This window comes from Sceloporus occidentalis, unplaced genomic scaffold, assembly GCF_023333645.1.
Source record: "Sceloporus occidentalis isolate IW3139 unplaced genomic scaffold, rSceOcc1.0.p SCAF_1, whole genome shotgun sequence".
In the NCBI taxonomy this organism is placed as follows: Eukaryota; Metazoa; Chordata; class Lepidosauria; order Squamata; family Phrynosomatidae; genus Sceloporus; species Sceloporus occidentalis.
Genome location: NW_028316981.1, coordinates 158,438,878 through 158,456,754, shown reverse-complemented (window position 1 = coordinate 158,456,754; position 17,877 = coordinate 158,438,878). Strand labels below are relative to the sequence as shown.

Here is a 17,877-nt window from a genome sequence, read left to right as displayed (position 1 = left end):
AATGAACAGGAATAGGCCACTTTGACTTCGACAACTACATGGTGTTCTACTCAGGAAATGAAAAGACAAGAAGAAATGGGGTAGCATCTATACTAAGGAGAGATATAGCAAAAGCAGTCGAAGGATACAACGCAAAAAGGGATTAAATACAGTGGATCCTTGTTATACGCTGGGGTTTGGTTCCAAGATCCCCCGTGTATAACAAAATCCGTGTATGCTCAAGTCCCATTAAGTATAATGATATAGCAAAATGGTGTCCCTAATAAAAAATGGAACATCAAGGTAAATTTATACTTTTTTGGAACATTTTCAAACTGTGTATGCTTAAATCCGTGTATAAAAAATCCGTGTATAAGAAGGACTGTCTGTAATGTCAATAAGGTTACAGGGAAAACTTATAAATATTCCCATAATCCAAGTATATGGGCCAACCACAGAGGAAGAATAAATTGAAGGATTCTATGAAGGTCTCCAGGAAGAAATTGACAACATACCAATACAAGACTTCAAACTAATCATAGGTGACTGGAATGCTAAAGTAGACAGCAAAGAAGAGTCAAAAACAAGGGCAGACTCAAACTAAGAAATAAAGCAGGGGAGTGACTGATAGAATTTTGCATGGCCAACCATCTATTGATTACAAATATATGCTTCATACAACCAGAAAGGAGACTATACACATGGACATCACCAGTGTTGCCAACATTCCAATTTTTCTGTTAAGGAAAAAATATGGAAGGATGTAATTCATAGGGAAAAAGCATAGAAAAACTGTTCCCCTTTATATTTATCCATTTTACACATATACACACACAAACTTTTCATAGTCCTAGCACAATACATCTTTCCAACTGTGGACCTTTCCAAGGGCAGAAAGTTGTGGATAATTCTCTTCTACCAATCTCTGTTAAGGTAGCCTAATGACACCGAACATCAATGCCTAGATTCCTAGTAAACTGCCTTGACTTTGTATCTTACCTGGCCTGCTGGAGATGGCTGAAAGATGCATATTTTCTGAAGAGCAAAGCCAGCCTCTCGACATTGCTGTATAATACTTGGTGGATGATTGCATCGGCTTTGATGTAAAGATCTGTTGAAATTCCAGACCTCTGGACAGCTTCCCTCAACAGCTCCAGGTTTCTCCTCTGTGCCTCGACATTTATCCAATACCGTTTCTCTGTGACACCAGGTGCAGGAAACTCCTCCGCTTTGGAGAACAGCTTAGGGAACCAAGTGGTTTCCAGCTCCCAGGAATCTTCCTCAAATTCCCTGCTAGGGATGGGGGTGATCTGGGGGGTGGTAGAAAGACGTCTCTCCCTGGGGACTGGAGAAACTTTGTAACGCTTGGCAAACTGATCCAGAATGGAACCCTCCACCACTTTCATCTTGGGAGCCAGAGACTGAACTCTCTGCACTACGTGCTGCCTCTCCATCAACCTTCTGCTCTGCTCTTGCCACTTCAGCTGCTGGGCCCGCTGTTTCCGCATCTGGTGGTGCCACCGCTGCAGCTGCTGCTCCCAGCGCTTCTCCCAAAGGCGCTCCAGCTCTCCGTGCCACTCCTGTTGCGCCTGCTGCCACTTCTTGAGCTCCCGCTCCTTCTCTTCCCGCTCTTGCTGCAAGGTCTCCATCTCCTCCCTGTGGCGTGTCAGCTGCTCCTGCCACTGAGCTTGCTTTCTCTCCCGTTCCTCGTCCTCCTGTTGCCAGAACTGCTGGCGCTCCTCGTGCCAGGCCTTCAGCTGGTTCCAGTGCCAGACTTCTTCCGCCTGCTGTCCGCGCATCTTCAGGTACTCCTCGTACTCCTGCTTCATCCGCGCCACCTCCTCCTCCAGGAGCATGTGCTGCTCCTTGTGCTGCTCCTGCTGCCTTGCCCAGTGCTGCTCCCGCTCCTCGTTCTCCTGCTGCAGGTGGTGCCAGTGCTGAAGCTGCACTTGCCACAGGTGCTCCTGCTCCTGCCGCTGCTCCTCCTGTGCTTCCCACTGCTTCCGCTGCTCCTCAAACATCTCCTGCCACTGCTTCAGGTACGTCTCCTCCTCCTCCAACCGCTGGCGCTCCTCCTGCAACCGCCCTTGCTCCTCTTGCAGCTGCTCCTTCTCCCGCTGCAGCTGCTCCTGCAACTGGATGTACCAGTCCCCCTTATGATCGTCTATCTCCTGCGAACCTCTCCTTCCCCGCTCTGCCTTGCTCCCTTTCCGCTCCGGCTCCTTTCTCCCCCAGGTGTGCCTGAGCTGTTCCTCAGAAGGCCCTTTCCTTCCTTCTTCTAGCCCTTCCTTCCATGATTCCTTGCGCTGCACATCTCTTTCCTCAGGCAGATGCTCTTCTTCCCTGGGAGATGAGATCTTGTCCAAAGAATCCTCCTTTTCCAATTCCACCTTGGGCAGGCGTGGGAAGGAAGATTTTTTCCCACTTGGTAGCTCTTCTTGGCCTTTTGTCACTTGTTCCCCTTCCTCTTCTTGATCTGGCCATGCCTTTAAATGTGAGGATTCTTCATGTGGCATGGGCTTCTCCCTTTCGGTTTGAGACAAACTGAAAGAACTGGGTGAGGGCAATAGGTCCAGTGCAGAATGACTTTCAAAGGATGGTGTAATAACTTTGATTTCTTTCTCCTCTTCATCTCCCAGCTCTCCTTTACTATGTGTGCTTCTCAATGACTTTGGCCTACCTCTGCCAGTATGGGATCTCTGCTTCAGTAAGAAGCATTCCTCTAGCTTTCTCTCTATCACTTGAAAGAGCTGTTGAGAGAGTGGGTCTGTAGGCTGGAATCGGACTGAGTGTTTGTGACTGCTCTGGGAACCCTTCTTTCCCTTCTCTGGCTTGTCCTCTAAGCTAGCCTTTGCCTTCTCTAGCTTGTGTTCTAAGCTAGCAAGGATAGCCGCTTGGAATTCTTGCAGTAGAGAGCTGGCATCCGGCCCAGAAGGTGATTCTTCAACACTTGCGCTTCTCTTTTCCTTCTTAGATGCTTGTTCAGCTCCAGGGACTGGCAAGGAAGACTTTTTTGCAGCACTGCTTTTGGCTTGTTTGTCTGCAGAGTGGCTTCCTGATACTTGTCCCAGATAAGCACCACGATCTGTTATGCCCATTTCTGCAAAAATTTCTTTAATAGTTTCAACATCAATCACACCACCTCTCTCATTGGCAGCCTCCTGCAACTTTGTACTTAAACCATGGATGAGCTCTTCTGTCTTCTCCTCTTGCTTTGGATGTGGTACATCTGCTAGCACTCTACCAGTGCGTTTCGTTTCTTTCTTTTCTCTGGCTTCTTTTGTCTTGCCCAGCCACCGTTTTGGTACCAGTACCTGAACAGCTTCTTGTGTTTCAGTGGCTGAATCCTCGACTCCTTCACTTGAAATTGGTTGTGAAATGTCTAAGGAATCTATGCCCCCTTTCTCTGGGCTATCTGGAGCTGTTGCAGGCTTCGGAGTCATGCTGTCTCCCATGACTTTGACAAGCCTTTTAACTTTTACAGTGGTAACAACTTTCCCTGCGCTGATTCTCATGGATGTTTTCCGCTTTCCACGTGTCACCTCAGGAGAAGTGATAGGAGCTGAGGCTTCTGCTTGTGGTTTGGGCAATTCTGGGGGTTCCACTCCAGGGGCACTTCCTTTAATAGACTCCTCTTCTGTCTCAGGTTTAGGGGTACTTTTGTCTTCTAAAGGTTTGGGTAATACTTCTCCTTCAGACTCTTTTGATAATACAGGAGGTTCCACTTCAGGCGAACTTCCCTTAACTGACTCCTCTTCAGTTTCAGGTTTTGGGGAGCCATCATCTTCTAAGGGTGTGGGTGACACTTCTTCTTCAGGTTGTCTGGATGATACTGGAGGTACTGCTTCTGGAGAACTGCCCTTAATGGACTCCTCTTCAGCCTCCGTTTTATGTGCACCACCATCTTCTAAGGTTTTGGGTGATGGCTTCATTTCAGACACTTTGTCAGGTATGATTGCAGGAGCACTTTCTTCAGGTGGGGCTGTTGGCAGCCCTTCTTGGGATTTTATGGGTTTTTTTAAGAGGGAGGTTTGCAGCTTTTTCCACTGACCTAACTTGGAGGTCCTTTTGGCCATTTGAGCTGCTTTCAGTCGGCCACTGTGGACATGTTCTTTCTCTTTGGGTAGCACTTCTGTTTCAAAAGATTGCTCATCCTCTGTGCTGGTAGAAACACCTATGGCTTTTTCCTTTGAGGGTGCCTGTGGTGGCTCTTCTGAGGATGGTTCTCTGTCAGGGTGTGCTTCAGTTAGTGGTACCTCCAGCAATGTTTGAGCTGTTTCTGCCTCTGGCAGCATTTGGATTACTGCCGTCTCTTCAGCCGTCCCAGCCAATGAAATTCTGCTCACTTGAGGCCTTGCTTCAAGGGGGGTAAGTGATTCCTCAAGGGGGGTAAATGATGGTTCAGAGGGGGGAAGAATTTCTTCCAGAAGGGTAAGAGCCTCTTTCTGTTCTTCTTCAGGAACCACCACCTGCAGCTTCTCAAGGCTTCTGGTTTTCACCTCCGGCATACTGAAAAAAATGTCCTTATCTTGAAAGGTTACACTTGGCTTCTTTTGAGGCAGACCACTTGGGACTTCTGTAAATGGTTTCTCATCCATTTTACTTTTCTCTTCTTTTTCAGCATCTGGCTTAGATTTTATTTCTTTTGCAGCCTCTGTTTGAGTCGTCACTGCTTTTTCAGCATCTGGCTGAGACTTGACCACTGCTTTTTGAGTATCTGAGGGAGATTTGGTGGGAGCTTTGGCAGGAGGAGCCCTGGGGAAAATGACTTTAGTTCCCACCAGTGCTCTTTCATTGGCATCCTGCAGCTCCCTTTGCATCATTTCATTCGTGATGAGGAGGACCTTGCATCTTTCCTCAACATTCTGCACTTGTATTTCCAGCGCTGCCTTTTTCTCCAGGGCCATCTTCAGTTCTCTCTGCAGGCTCCCAATTTGAGGGTCCTGCTTCCGGGTTTCTAGGATTGCTAGACTTTCGCATTTGATTTTAAGGCTTCTGCATTGTTTACTTAGATGGCTGAAAGCCTTTGTGAGGCTTGTCATAATGGCTTCAATGTACTTGATGCCAAGAGCTTCTACTTTGCTGAAGAGCGTAGAATCTATAATTTCCTGTATCATGTTGTTCACCTCATGACAGCGTGCCAAAGTAAGAGCTTCATCTTCCATCATCTGCTGCGGGGTCAAGGGCTCAACATCATGGGGTTTTTCTACCATTTTCTCTCGCCATGCTTTAAACATGCCAGATCGTGGAGCTGAGGCAAAGAGACAAAAAACAAGGAACTAGAAGATATGCAGAACGACATGAGCCCAGAAGATAAAAGAGTCCTAGACCACAAATTTCAACTAGTATCACAGTGAGAGTCTTCAAACATTCTGACATTAATGACTAAAGATAAAGACAATCTCCCCCACTGCAAGGGCCCTTTCACACAACAGAATCATAGTGCTATGATTCCATTTCAGCTGTCATGGCTGTCTCCTGTGGCTTGGTCAAAGGCACCAAAGGAGCTTTCTGGCTGAGAATAATAAACGCCTTGTTCTAAATTGCCCTCTCCAGGGTTTCAAAGGATGTTGCATGGCAATTAAACTGAAATCACAGTGCTACACCTTTGTAGTAAGAAAGTGACCCAGGATCCAAGGCTTTATGGAAAGGGATTCAGGGAGGGGCAGGGGGACATCCCCTGGATGTGGGAGGACTGGATTAGGCACATAACCCAGAGTTTCCCCTCCTCCGCTGTAGACCAGGTAAACTCTGTGAATTGTCACAACCATAAAAAATTCTATACCTTAAAAGCAGGTCGAAACCCTGCTGTCTGCATGGCAAGCTCCCAAGACAGGTTGAACACCCATGGGCAGACCACACGGTATGGAGTCAAGCTAAGCTACTGTGTATTTTTGTTGTTGTTGTTGCTTTCCCACCATGTATGTGCACTGTCAGACCAACACATTGCTGAAACTTCAAAATACCTTTCACATCCACCCAGATGCCAAGCCAATGCATGGCCACCCTTTTGATTGGCCACACAGTTTCATGAGCAATGGTGGGCTGGTACAGGGCATTGGTGAATCAATGTGCAAATAATAAATTGGCAAAGCACAGTCATAGAGCCCCCCCCCCCCCCATACATGTCCTCCCTCTTGGACTGTCTGATTTCTGTACATTGTAATTACATCCATTGGAGTTGTCCCACTTTCATTTTTCATGTGCTTTGCTGCAGCCCCACACTGGCACTGGGCTGTGTATATGCAGGCATGAAGATGTGCATTTCCCTTGCTTAGCCAGAATATTTTGGCTTCTTTTTGCTCTGTTTTTAGCCATGGACTACGGCTTAATTTCGGTTTGCTTTTGAGGCATATTTCATGTAAATGTCTGTCCTTCAAAGTGGCTGTAAGCCACTTTTTTTCTCCCCATCTGTTTCACCCCTTAATGTCCCTGAATGACGGCAGCAAGGAAATCAGAGAAGCATACAGCTGGCACTGTTGCACTAGTGAAGGGCAGGGGGGAGACAGGGAGAAAAAGATCAGTAAGCATTTTCAACACAAAAAAACCTGAATGAGATTTGCCCCTCCGCTGGCAAGTGTCTAACTCTTTGCAAATGTTGCTAATTGGCTTATTTGCCTAAGGGTTTTTGAGAGATTGCTTTTGTTTCCATTTCTTGGTCTGACCTATTAAATGTAGGCCCTTTTGTAACAGCACTTTCCTTGCGAAATTTATAATGGCTAGATATAGATACCTGACTTCCGTCTTGACTTGTCTTTCCCTTCTAAGAGTGGGTGGAATATCTTGATTAGATGGTGAATATTTGTTTCAATTGAGTTAATAAAGTTCAGGAGGCGTTTTTCCAAATCCTCAACCATTCTATCAGTGGGAGTCTCCATTTCTTTCCAGTCAATTGTTTTCAGCATATCATCTAAGAAAAACATTTACATCCAAGTGAGACGGAACATAAATATTCATTAAAAAATGACGACCCTGCAATACAACAGTCTGAGAGGAACAGGGGCAAACTATTTCCCTATCCCTTTAAAAATAAATAAATAAGTGATGTCAAATTACCTTGCGTTCTGGGAGTGAGCCCTCTTCCATGTCTAAAATAGGTGGGGAAGGCAAAGTACCACAATTTCTGACTATATGGCTCCTTCAGTAACTATGGGCAACTATAGAAAGCTCAAGGGCTGCATTAGCTTCCCGCAGGAGACCTTGGAAGGTCCCAGGGATAAAATATTTTGTATTTCATTATATGCTTATTTTACATTTTATTTCATTATTTATGTGATTGTTTATTTTATTTTTATTTAATTAAATATTAATTTTTTATTTTTATTTTTATTTTGCATTTTATTTTTATATTAATTATATTATATTATTTTATTTTTCCTTTGCTTTTTATTTTCATTTATTTTTATTTTAATATATATTTTATTTTCATGTATTTTTATTTTTAAATTTATTTTAATATAATTTACTTTTATTATTTTATTATTTTATAGCCTTCAAATTGAATTTTATTTTTATTTATTGTTATTACTGTTATTTGTTTTACTTTTTATTCAATTTTATTTTATATTTATTTATTTATTACTGTCATACTTCATTTTTATTATTTTTTCATGTTGTTTTTCTTTTTATTTATGCATTATATTTTTATTATGTAATTTTATATTTTATTTTATTTGTATTTCATTTTTCATTTGTACATTATTATTTTTTTCTAATTAAATCTTTATTTTTATTTATTTTTTACTTTAGTTTATTCTATACTTCATATATTATTTTATTATATATTTTATATTTTATTTTTTCTTTTAATAATTTTATTATAGTTTGGTTTTAATTTCTCATTTTGTTTTTTATTTTCTATTTTATTTTATTTTTTACATAATTTAATTTTTAATTTAATTTAATATAATATATTGTTTTATTTGCATTGATCCTTTATTTTTATTTTTTATTTTTATTTGTTTCTATTTTATTTTCTATTATATTTTCTTTTATTTTGATTCATTTTTATTTTTAATTTAATTTTTTACTGAGTATAATGCAATTTTATTTCTTTGTTCTTTGTATTCTTATTTTAATAATATTACTTTTTATTTTTATTTATTATTTGTTTTGTTTTTAATTTTAATTTAATTTATTTTAATTTAATATAATGTGTTATTTATTTATTTATTCACTTTTATTTTATTATATTTTTATTTATTATTTTATATTTTTATTGAACTATTTTATTTTTATTCTATTTTAATTTTTTATTTCTGTGTTTATATTATTTTATCTTATTTTATATGTTATACTGTATGTTATATTTTAATTTTAATTTATTTTTATTCTATTTTCAGATTTTTTTGATTTACTTTTTATTTCTTCATTTTACCTATTTTATTTTTTAGTAACACAAAATACAAATACAAACACCTACATACATAGACATATACATTAAAAATGTATTTACATTACAAAATAAAACATAAGCACCACTTCTGGAGGAAGCCTGAGGGCAGGGAACTGCCTAATTAAAAGATTGTATGTACAGCGCTGTGTAAATTTACAGCGCTTTATAAATAAAGGTTAATAATAATAATAATAATAATAATAATAATATAATTTTTAATTTTCTTCTATCATATACCTTCTAAATCATTTTGAAGTCTAGAAGGTCCTGGATTTTCTCAATATTCTATATAGTCATTAATTTAGTCTCTATACATAAAGAATATGTCTATCTAGTAATATCAGTTCTTAGGTATTTTATTTTATATTTTCCCTTGCTTTCATTATTGTCAGGAGAGGAAACAAGAAAAAAGAAGGAAGAAAGAAAAAAGTAAACATTGAACGGTATTTCAAAATTGTTCAAAAGTATTGTTCAATTTTCTATTTAAACAAGGTTCCAACCTCTCTTATTCCCATATAATTTAAGACAATTCCAGACATTTTCCGTATTTTTTCTTGGTGTTTCTCCCATAATCATTGTCAAAATATCCAGGTCCATAGCTTCTCTCAATTTAATTATCTACTCCTCGTCAGATGGAGCTTGGTTTCCCCCCAATATTTAGCAAACAAGATCCTTGCAGAAGTAACCATATACAATATAATACAAGTAAGCTTTTTTTCCCCATCTAAGTATTTATCTTACATGTCATATTTAATTAAAAAATTAAAAGGTCAAAAGTTATATCAGTTTTTCCACATTCACGGGAATCCTTCACCCCTAACCCTAGTGAATGGGGAAGGACCACTGTACTTTTTTTTAATATTGTAAGCCGCCCTGAGTCCCAGTTTTGGGAAAAGGGTGGGATATAAATAAATATAATGATGATAGAAATCATAATAATTTATTAGCTTTCCGGAAAATGAAACACATCTGAGCTATCCTGGGATTTCCTGCCTCACATAGGGTTGCCATAAGTCAAGACCTCTAAACCGGGACAAATGTAGGACAAATGTAGGACAACATTTTCAAATGTAGGGCACATTTTTTAAAAATGAAGGACATGCGAAAAATTTGATGATTTTTTTTTTAATGTTAATATAAATGCATGTTTCTTAGGTGTGATCAAAATGGAGGACATTTTGGCATTATTCCTAGACAGGCAAACTTATATATTATTAGTAATAAAATTAACCAAAAATAAAATAAAAAACAAGGGAAACTTATATATTTTTAGTAATCAAATTAACCAAAAATAAAATAAAAAACCAAGGGAAACTTATATATTTTTAGTAATCAAATTAACCAAAAATAAAATAAAAAACCAAGGGAAACTTATATATTTTTAGTAATCAAATTAACCAAAAATAAAATAAAAAACAAGGGAAACTTATATATTTTTAGTAATCAAATTAACCAAAAATAAAATAAAAAACCAAGGGAAACTTATATATTTTTAGTAATCAAATTAACCACAAATAAAATAAAATAAAAATAAATACACTGAAGCCAGACTGACTCTTTTACACAACCCTGCCCTGAAAAAAGAAATAAATAAAGAAGGCTGACCGGAAATGACCACTCTCCTCCTCCTGCTTTTCGTCTTGTCAGTGATTCCCAAACTTGGGCTCTCCAGCTGTTTTGGACTACAGCTCCCAGAATCCCTGGTAGTTGGCTAAACTGGCTGAGGCTTCTGGGAGTTGAAGTCCTAAAAACCTAAATGAGTAGGAAGCACTCTCTTGCTGCTTGGAGCCATATGGGGCCAGGAAAGAGCCCTTTCCCCTCGCCCAGAGTCCTCCTCCATTCCGCCTCCTCCTCCGAGGCTCTGCCTCCTTAAGGGGACAAGCTCCCTTTTTAGGCCGGCGCGTGAAGCGTGGAAAGAAGGGCATGGAGGAGGAGGAGGAAGAGGGTAGCCGGCCGGCTGCATGAGCAGCCGCGGCCATGGAAAGGGAGCGTGCGGAGGAGGCAGCAAAGGAGGAGGAGGTAGAGGCGGGTGGTCAGCTGCTTCTGCTGCTGCTGCTGCGGCTGCTTCTCGCTGTCCACCTTTGCCCACTGCCTCAGTCCCTCAACGGCCCACGTGGCCAGCCTGCCAGCCATAGGAGGAGCTCCAGCCTCCGATAGAGCCTTGCGCGCGCCACAGCAGAACTGGGAGTGTGGGCGCGCGGGGCACAGGGCCCGGGTGGGTGCCAAAGGCCGCGACGGTGGCGGCGGCGGCCAGGGGGGGCCACATCAACAGCCGCATTGGCGGTGGCGGCAAGAGCCACCGCACAAACAAAAAAAATGGCGGTGGCAAGTAAGAGCGGCTGCGCTCTAACCGGGGGGGGAGACCCATCCCGGGAGAGAGGCAAAACCGGACCGTGACCGTGAGGCATGGTCCAAAACTGGGAAAGTCACGCCCCCCACCGGGATATGGCAAGCCTAGCCTCACATCATCCTGAAACTTACACCAGCCTTTGCATGACTCCAACACCATTTGTAAGTCCTGTACTTTCAACACACTGTCTTCAAGCACTTCAGAAACTTTATTTAGAAAATGAGACCGGCGACTTCTCTCTTCCCATGACTGAGATTGCTGGTATTCCCTTTCTGTCTCAGGGTCAGTTCCCTCATCCTTTCTGTAGCGTTCATAGGTATGGTTCACATTGTCCACAATGCGGCAGAGTTTCTTAGCGATCTCCTAGAAGGACATAAAAGAGATGGGATGGATGCAAGTGGACTTCTAGAGAAGTGACCTGAGAGCCCAGGCCTCAGTTATCCGACACCCTCACCCTTCTTTGAGCCTCTACTTGCTGGAAACATCCCAACAGTAAATTCTAGCTTCTGGAGGAAAGTATTAATACATAAGAATTTGGAATATTAGGATATGTTCCATCTTGGTATTATTCTGATAGGGCTTCTTAACATGCTGTCCACTTGAGGCACATACTACCCACCTCATATTCCATCCTATCCCCTTCTTTCATAAAACGTTCTCCTGTGGAAACCATCACAAAAACACTCTGCCTGTCTTTCATACTACTGCAAGAGATTCCAAATTTTGTTTTCTTCAGAGTAGGCATAGAGCTGTGTGGTGTGTGAAGAAGAAAGACCTCTCCATTTCATTGGGCATGATGAGTGAGGAGAGGCAAGGAACATGGAAAGGCTCTTCAGAGGCAAACAGGAAAGTAAGTATGTACGTAGCTGTTTAAATTAGCAGTAGGGTTAGTGGATAGTATGCTTAAAACACCTATCACAGGCTGTATCTGCACTGCAGAAATAATCTGATGCTGCAGCTCTGGTGCCACGACAAACTGCAGTTCCCAGAATTTCATAGCACTGAGCTGTGGCAGTTAAACTTTTGTCAAACTGGATTATTTCTGCAGTGTGGGGAGATTATTGCACCACCAATTCCTGCCAGGATAGACACAGGTTGTAACCATAACAAATGGGTTTTATCAGACAGCCCCATGGCCGGGCAGTAGATAGCCCATATCCAATCTGGGCTTCTTCCACAACTTTTCAAGAATGGGAAAATCTTTTCTTGAAAACCTGTGGGAGAAGCCCGGATTGGATATAGGCTGCCTACTGCCCACCTATGAGGCTGTCTGAGAAAATCTGTCAGTTACAACCTGCGTCTCTCTCTCCAGGTGCGATAAAATCCTGGATCTGCTCTGGTGCCACAACAAACTACAATTCCCAGAATTCCATAGAATTGAGCGGTGGCAGTTAAAGTGGTGTCAAACTGAATTATTTCTGCAGTGCAGATCCAGCCACAAAGTGGAGTTGTGTGTGTTTGTGAACTAAACAAGCCAAGTGATAGCCAAAAGCTTAGATAGTTTTTAAAAGGAGATGTGACCAATAAATGGGAAATAGGTCCACCTATCAAGATGGTTAGGTGGAACCTTCAGTTTCAGAAGCAGTGTATCTGTCAATGTGTGTTATTCGAGCCATGGGCAAAGAGGCCTACTGCCTTTGTGACCTGCTTGTAGGTTTCCTAGAGGCACCTCCTTGGCCATTATGGGAAGTGGGACGTTGGACGCTAGTTTACATGGATCTTTGCCCTGCTCTGGCAGGGCTCTTATATTCTTAATGCAGGTAGAACTCATCACTCTTCCATTTTCACACAGCAAGAGCTAGAGAGGCATCAAATATTGCAGCAGTGAAGACTCATAAACAAATAAAGAACAGGATCTAATTTGACTCGGCGTTCCATGGGAGTGCCTTTTGTGTTGCCTCTCCTCTGAAAAGGCGATTGTTGGTAGGTATGCACATGCTAATGAATACAGTGCTGTATCCGCGGTCTTTATCATGCACTTCAAGCCACATGCCAATTCATATGTTGTAATTATAGGAGAAGTAGGAGGTCGTTTGAAAAGTTAATTGATAGAAGTTGTATAACTTTGTAGCAGGATTTCAGCCAGAGGTCATTTTGTACCACTTGCGGTATGTCAGAAGTGGAAGGGGAACCCAACTGCTTCACAGTGTTTTTAAAAACACAATTTAATTCACGGACATTAACCAAGATCCACTGTAGTTTAATCCAGGGGCAGGCAAACTGTGACCTGCAGCTGCATTTGGCCTGCAGGCACTTTTTTGTACCCACTATATCCTTGTGTAGTAAGGTACTCACCCAGGTGGAGAGAGCTGAAGGGGCTAAGGGCAGCCAGGTGGTGGAGGTTGAGGGGAAGGAGGAAGTTAACCCAGAGGTGGAGCCAGTGGAGGAAGGAGGAGGAGCTGAGGCGTGCGAGGAGGGAGGATGGATGCGGAAGAGCTGTTCGGGCAGCAGCGGCCGGGGAAGGGAAAGAACAGGGTTTAAGGAGGCCAGAGAGGGACAGAGTCCCTGTGCCTCTTCCAAGAAGGGCCCTACGGCCAAAGCAGAGACCCCAAGAGGAGGAGAGGCTACAGAACCCTCAAGAGGAGGGAGCCTGGGCTTTTGCGGGCTCTGGGGAATGGACAACCAGAGACCTTGAGGATTTGGAGGATGAGTGGTGGAGTCCACATGAGAAGCTTTGAGAAACAAGCCATGTCATAATGGGAAGTGGGAATGTCTGACTTGAAGACTGGACTTTATGTTTTGAGTTATCATCTACTTGATACAAAGCTATTTTCTTATTAAAGGTACAGTTGTACCACACTTGCCTGAGTAAGTTTGTTGTGCATGTGGGAGAGAACATAAGGGGAGGAGTCTGTTTCCTTGCAAGATGGAGTCTGCTATGCCAGCCCCGCCCACACCTTGCCAGTCCCCCCTCCCCCCAAAATCCCTATCACATACAGACAGCCCATGTAGTCGGGGAAGAAATCACTCAACACAAGAAACTCACTACTACTGGAGGTCTGTAGGAGTGATGGCTTGCTGAAATAGACTATTAATTCTCCCCAACAGTGCCAGACACTGGGAAACCAAAACAGTAATTCACCTCTACTTTTGTTCTTGGCTGATTTAGGAGAGAAAGTGATGTGACCTACTGCAAGGATCAACATTGATCCCCTGAAACTTCTGTAGCTGCCCACCCTTGCCTTGATCAGAGATTTTTCTAGAAGTTGAATAAAGTCTGCCTCGTGCTCCATTCTCCCCTCCTTTCATCAGAAATGTGTTCTCCATGCTGCTCTGGAAACTGATACAAAACCACTGCGTCCCACTTTAATGCTATTGGGATCCCCACATAACCCACAGCCCTGTGTCTGCTCTGAAGAAAACAATGACCTAGGACGTTATCACTCCAGCCCCTTTCACGCTGCAGTCAGGCAAGCAAAAATAAAACGGGTCAATGACATATTGATTTTGGAGCAGCCACCACTGCACTTATTCCATTCATGTTACTGGAGCTGCTGCCCGCCCCCCCCATCGCATCTTCCCATCCCACTCCAAAACCCTGGCCTCCCCCCCCCCCTTATGCCTTACCCAGCATGCCTAAATGGTTTTATTTTTTATATATATAATAATTATTATTATTTGCACAGTTCTGGAGCTTTGCGGCCCCAGTTTAAACTTTTCGAAACAATTTTTTAAAACTTTGGGGTTTCACAGCTCCAGAATTGCGTGAAAAATAGAAGGAAAAGGTTTTTAAAAAACAGCAAGGGGAGGAAGGAAAGCGGGGAGGAGGGGACCTGCCTTGAATCCCATTGTGGGAGAAAGTTGGGATATAAATGGTTTAAATAAAAGTAAAAGACAGTGACACCACGTGACTGCCAACTGCGCGAGTGCCCCAGGAATGGTTTTTCGCACTTGGAGCATTGTGCGATTGGCAATCCGTTCAATTATATTATACATTACTTTACTTATTTCTGTTTGTTCTCTTCATGATTTGTTAAGCTTTAGATGTATTATTATAATAAACACAAAAACAAATACGTTTTTGTAGTATTGTTAAGTACCTGACTTTCCTAGTTAGTTTCTCAGGACAGTCACAGGATCATGGCAAAGATTTTCCCACACATCATGCTTAGCGAGGACCTATCCCAAGAAGAACCAGGAATGCTCCAGCAACAAAATCATTCACAGGATTTCCTAGTGAAATTTGCCATGATCACGTGACTGTCCTGGGAAAATACCTTGTAAAACCCCTGATTCCCCCATGTGATAAAGTCCTCAGTTTAGAGACCTTCTGTATGTACATACCCTACATTCCCTCCTTTTTAGTCGATATCCCACCCTGACAAAGCATTACAGATGTGCAGGGACAATTTTATTGGGGGGAAATGTTATTCACAGTTGCAGAACTCTGTAGACGCATATCGGCAAAGTTGTTTAAGATATAAATGTATGAATAAATGAATGAATGAATGAATGAATGACATATATGCCTTTGAAAGCAAAGGGAGGAATGATTTCTATTTCCCCCCAAAACATTAACCTCCTCCTTCTGCACCAGCCCATCTGAAAGTGAAGGCAGGAAGAAAGGTTGCCAGACAAGTTCAGTAGAATGAAGCCACTTCCCTCTCACCCAGCCCCTATTAGGTAACCCCACAATGAAATTTGTGCGGCACAAAAACAAGACCACGAGAAAAGAAAAGAAAAGAAAAGAAAATCTCTTTAAAAGGGTCTGGAGAGAAATCTAAGGCTGCACCTGCACTGCAGAGATAACACAGTTTGACATTGATTTAACTGTCATGGCTCAGTGCTATGGAATCCTGGGATTTGTACTTTGTTATAGCAACAGAGCTCTCTCTCAGAGAAGGCTACAGATATCAGAAAACTGTAACTCCCCAAATTTCATAGCATTGAGCCATAGCAGTTAAAGAGGTGTCAAACTTTGCAGTGCAGAGGCAGCCTAAGACTGAAGGGCAGAAGAGGGCATATTTAGGCCAAGAGTAGGCAATCGCAGCAGGCCTGGGGCCCCATATTCTGCCTAGGATGGGAGCCCTTCTTGGGGCTGCATAGATTGCCCCAATTGCCCCCTCTCAGCCCAAACCTGAATTGGCCAGAAGTCCTTTTCTGTTTGAAAAATGGATACTGTACTTTCTGATGTTAAACAATACAATGGTGGGGAGACTGCTACCTATTTAAAAGAAGAATTGCTAGCACTGGCAGTTGGTTGGTTTTGTAGTAGAAAGGTACTTCTGTACAAAAACAGTCTAAAACTACTGTATTTTCCGGTGTATAAGACGACCCCAACTTTTTGAATAAAAATATAGAGTTTAGGCTACCCCTCTTCCTGAGGAGCCGGAAGCTGGCCATGCACGCGCTCGCTGGCTTCAAAAGGCCTCCGAAGGCCCCTTAGAAGCCTGCGCGGGGCTGCTGGCTTCCCAGGCCTCTGGAGGCCTAAGAAGCCAGCAGCCGGCCAAGGGCGCGAGTGCTAGGCCACGGGGCTCTCTTGTTGCTGGGCTTAACCCGGTGTATAAGATGACCCCCAACTTTTGACCCAATTTTTGAGGGTCAAAAAGTTGTCTTATACGCCGGAAAATATGGTACTTGGTTGACTCAACTAGAACAAACCCACTAAATCAATGGGAGTTTGGTAAGTCAGTATGTCTACAATATTAATTTATTTGATGGGTCTATTCTTGACAATACTTTGGATTTAGGCTGCAGTGTACATTGCCTCTGGGCATTTTTAGTCAGCTGCCTGAGGAATTTATATTTCCTCAGATATTTTGCTCATCTTACCACTTTTCTCCTCCAGACATCAGAGGGCACTAGCCGTCTGAAACTGAATATATGGAATCTTCCTTCTCCTTCAAAGCAAAGTACATACTACCTGAAGCAAGATAAATTATTTTGGTACCACGGGCAGAAAATCTCACAAGTGCCACTCCCTTTCCTTACCAGTACAAATACAGCAACTGTCAATAATTAAAAGCTACTTTTAGACTATAACTCCCAAAATCCTCTAGCCAGTACAACCAGTGTTCATTCTCACAGGGGGATTCTGGGGGTTGTGATTTTTTTAAAAAGCATCCTTTTCAAGCTCTAGTCAATTTACACAATATATTGAACATTTATTGTGTGGGTTAAGACCCTTTTTAAAAGGGGCGGTTTAAATGTGTTTTTCAAATCCACTCCAGAGTTATATAAAGAGATGCATACCTATACATGTAATTTAGTAAGAGCTCATTGTTTTTAATTGAGATTTCCAGCAGAAGAGGCTGGGTTTTTTTTTCAGTCCTAGCTTTCCTCAGATGACTCCAACGTACAAAGCTAAGCAGAGATTAGAAAAGTCACTTGTTTGGATTCCAGCCCCCAGAATCCCCTAGCAACAGAGCTAGCCTGGTTAGGGATCCTAGGGGTATTAACCCCAAGCAAGTAAAACTGTGCTTGTTTCTCAGTGTCATGACCATGGAGAACCAATTTTTATATTCCTGGTATTTGTTCTGGTTGTTATTTAGATGTGATTCGCTGCAATTTATGCATATGTTTTTGCTGTGCTGTTTGGAACTAAAGCGGTTTGCAGAGAAGTCTGTGAAGCTAGCACCAAGATTTTAATGAACCACAAGAGCATTTGGATGATTGCAAACAAGAATTATATACTTCTTCTTTTGAACTACAAAAGGATTATTGATTGCATTGTTCTAGTGAGAAATAGACTATAGTTAGCTCTACATGGGCATTTCACTTGGTGTAGCTGTGGTAAGAATTAAATAAAAAATAGTTATGTTCAAAATTTGTTAAAATTTATTCCAGTTAATCCCCACAGAACTAGGATAGGCAGAAATCACACATACTTGTTCTCCTGCTCCAACAGCTCTCCCTCCTCCAGAGTGAGTATTCCGTTGATTTAAAAAATAACTTTGGCACATACCTTCTTTGCTCTTTCTAGCTGTGATACCTCCAGTTTTTCCAACACATTCTTCACAGAAGGGGGGATTTCAATTACTGAAGATATGGTGATTTCGGGTTTCATGATTGGAGCTTTGGGTTTGGCATCAATATCACTTTCTGATTCACCTTCACTTTCACTTCCTGATTTTGATGAGGCTGACAATTCAGCCTCATCCTTTTTGGGAACAGGGGATGGCAGATTTTCCCATGCTAACTTAAAGACATCCAT

General features: G+C 42.0%; 1 protein-coding gene across 1 annotated transcript in view; it reads right to left on the bottom strand.

Moving 5' to 3' along the window:
- The window catches only part of LOC149322501 (uncharacterized), a 28,576-nt gene extending 10,699 nt beyond the window's left edge, over positions 1–17,877 (bottom strand). The window contains exons 1-5 of the mRNA XM_089508278.1: positions 17,629–17,877; positions 10,856–11,087; positions 6,713–6,889; positions 2,829–5,230; positions 979–2,795 (exon numbers count right to left, since the gene is read on the bottom strand). Coding sequence (XP_089364404.1) covers positions 979–2,795; positions 2,829–5,230; positions 6,713–6,889; positions 10,856–11,087; positions 17,629–17,877 — 4,877 coding nt within the window. The remainder of the gene's footprint in view (positions 1–978; positions 2,796–2,828; positions 5,231–6,712; positions 6,890–10,855; positions 11,088–17,628) is intronic.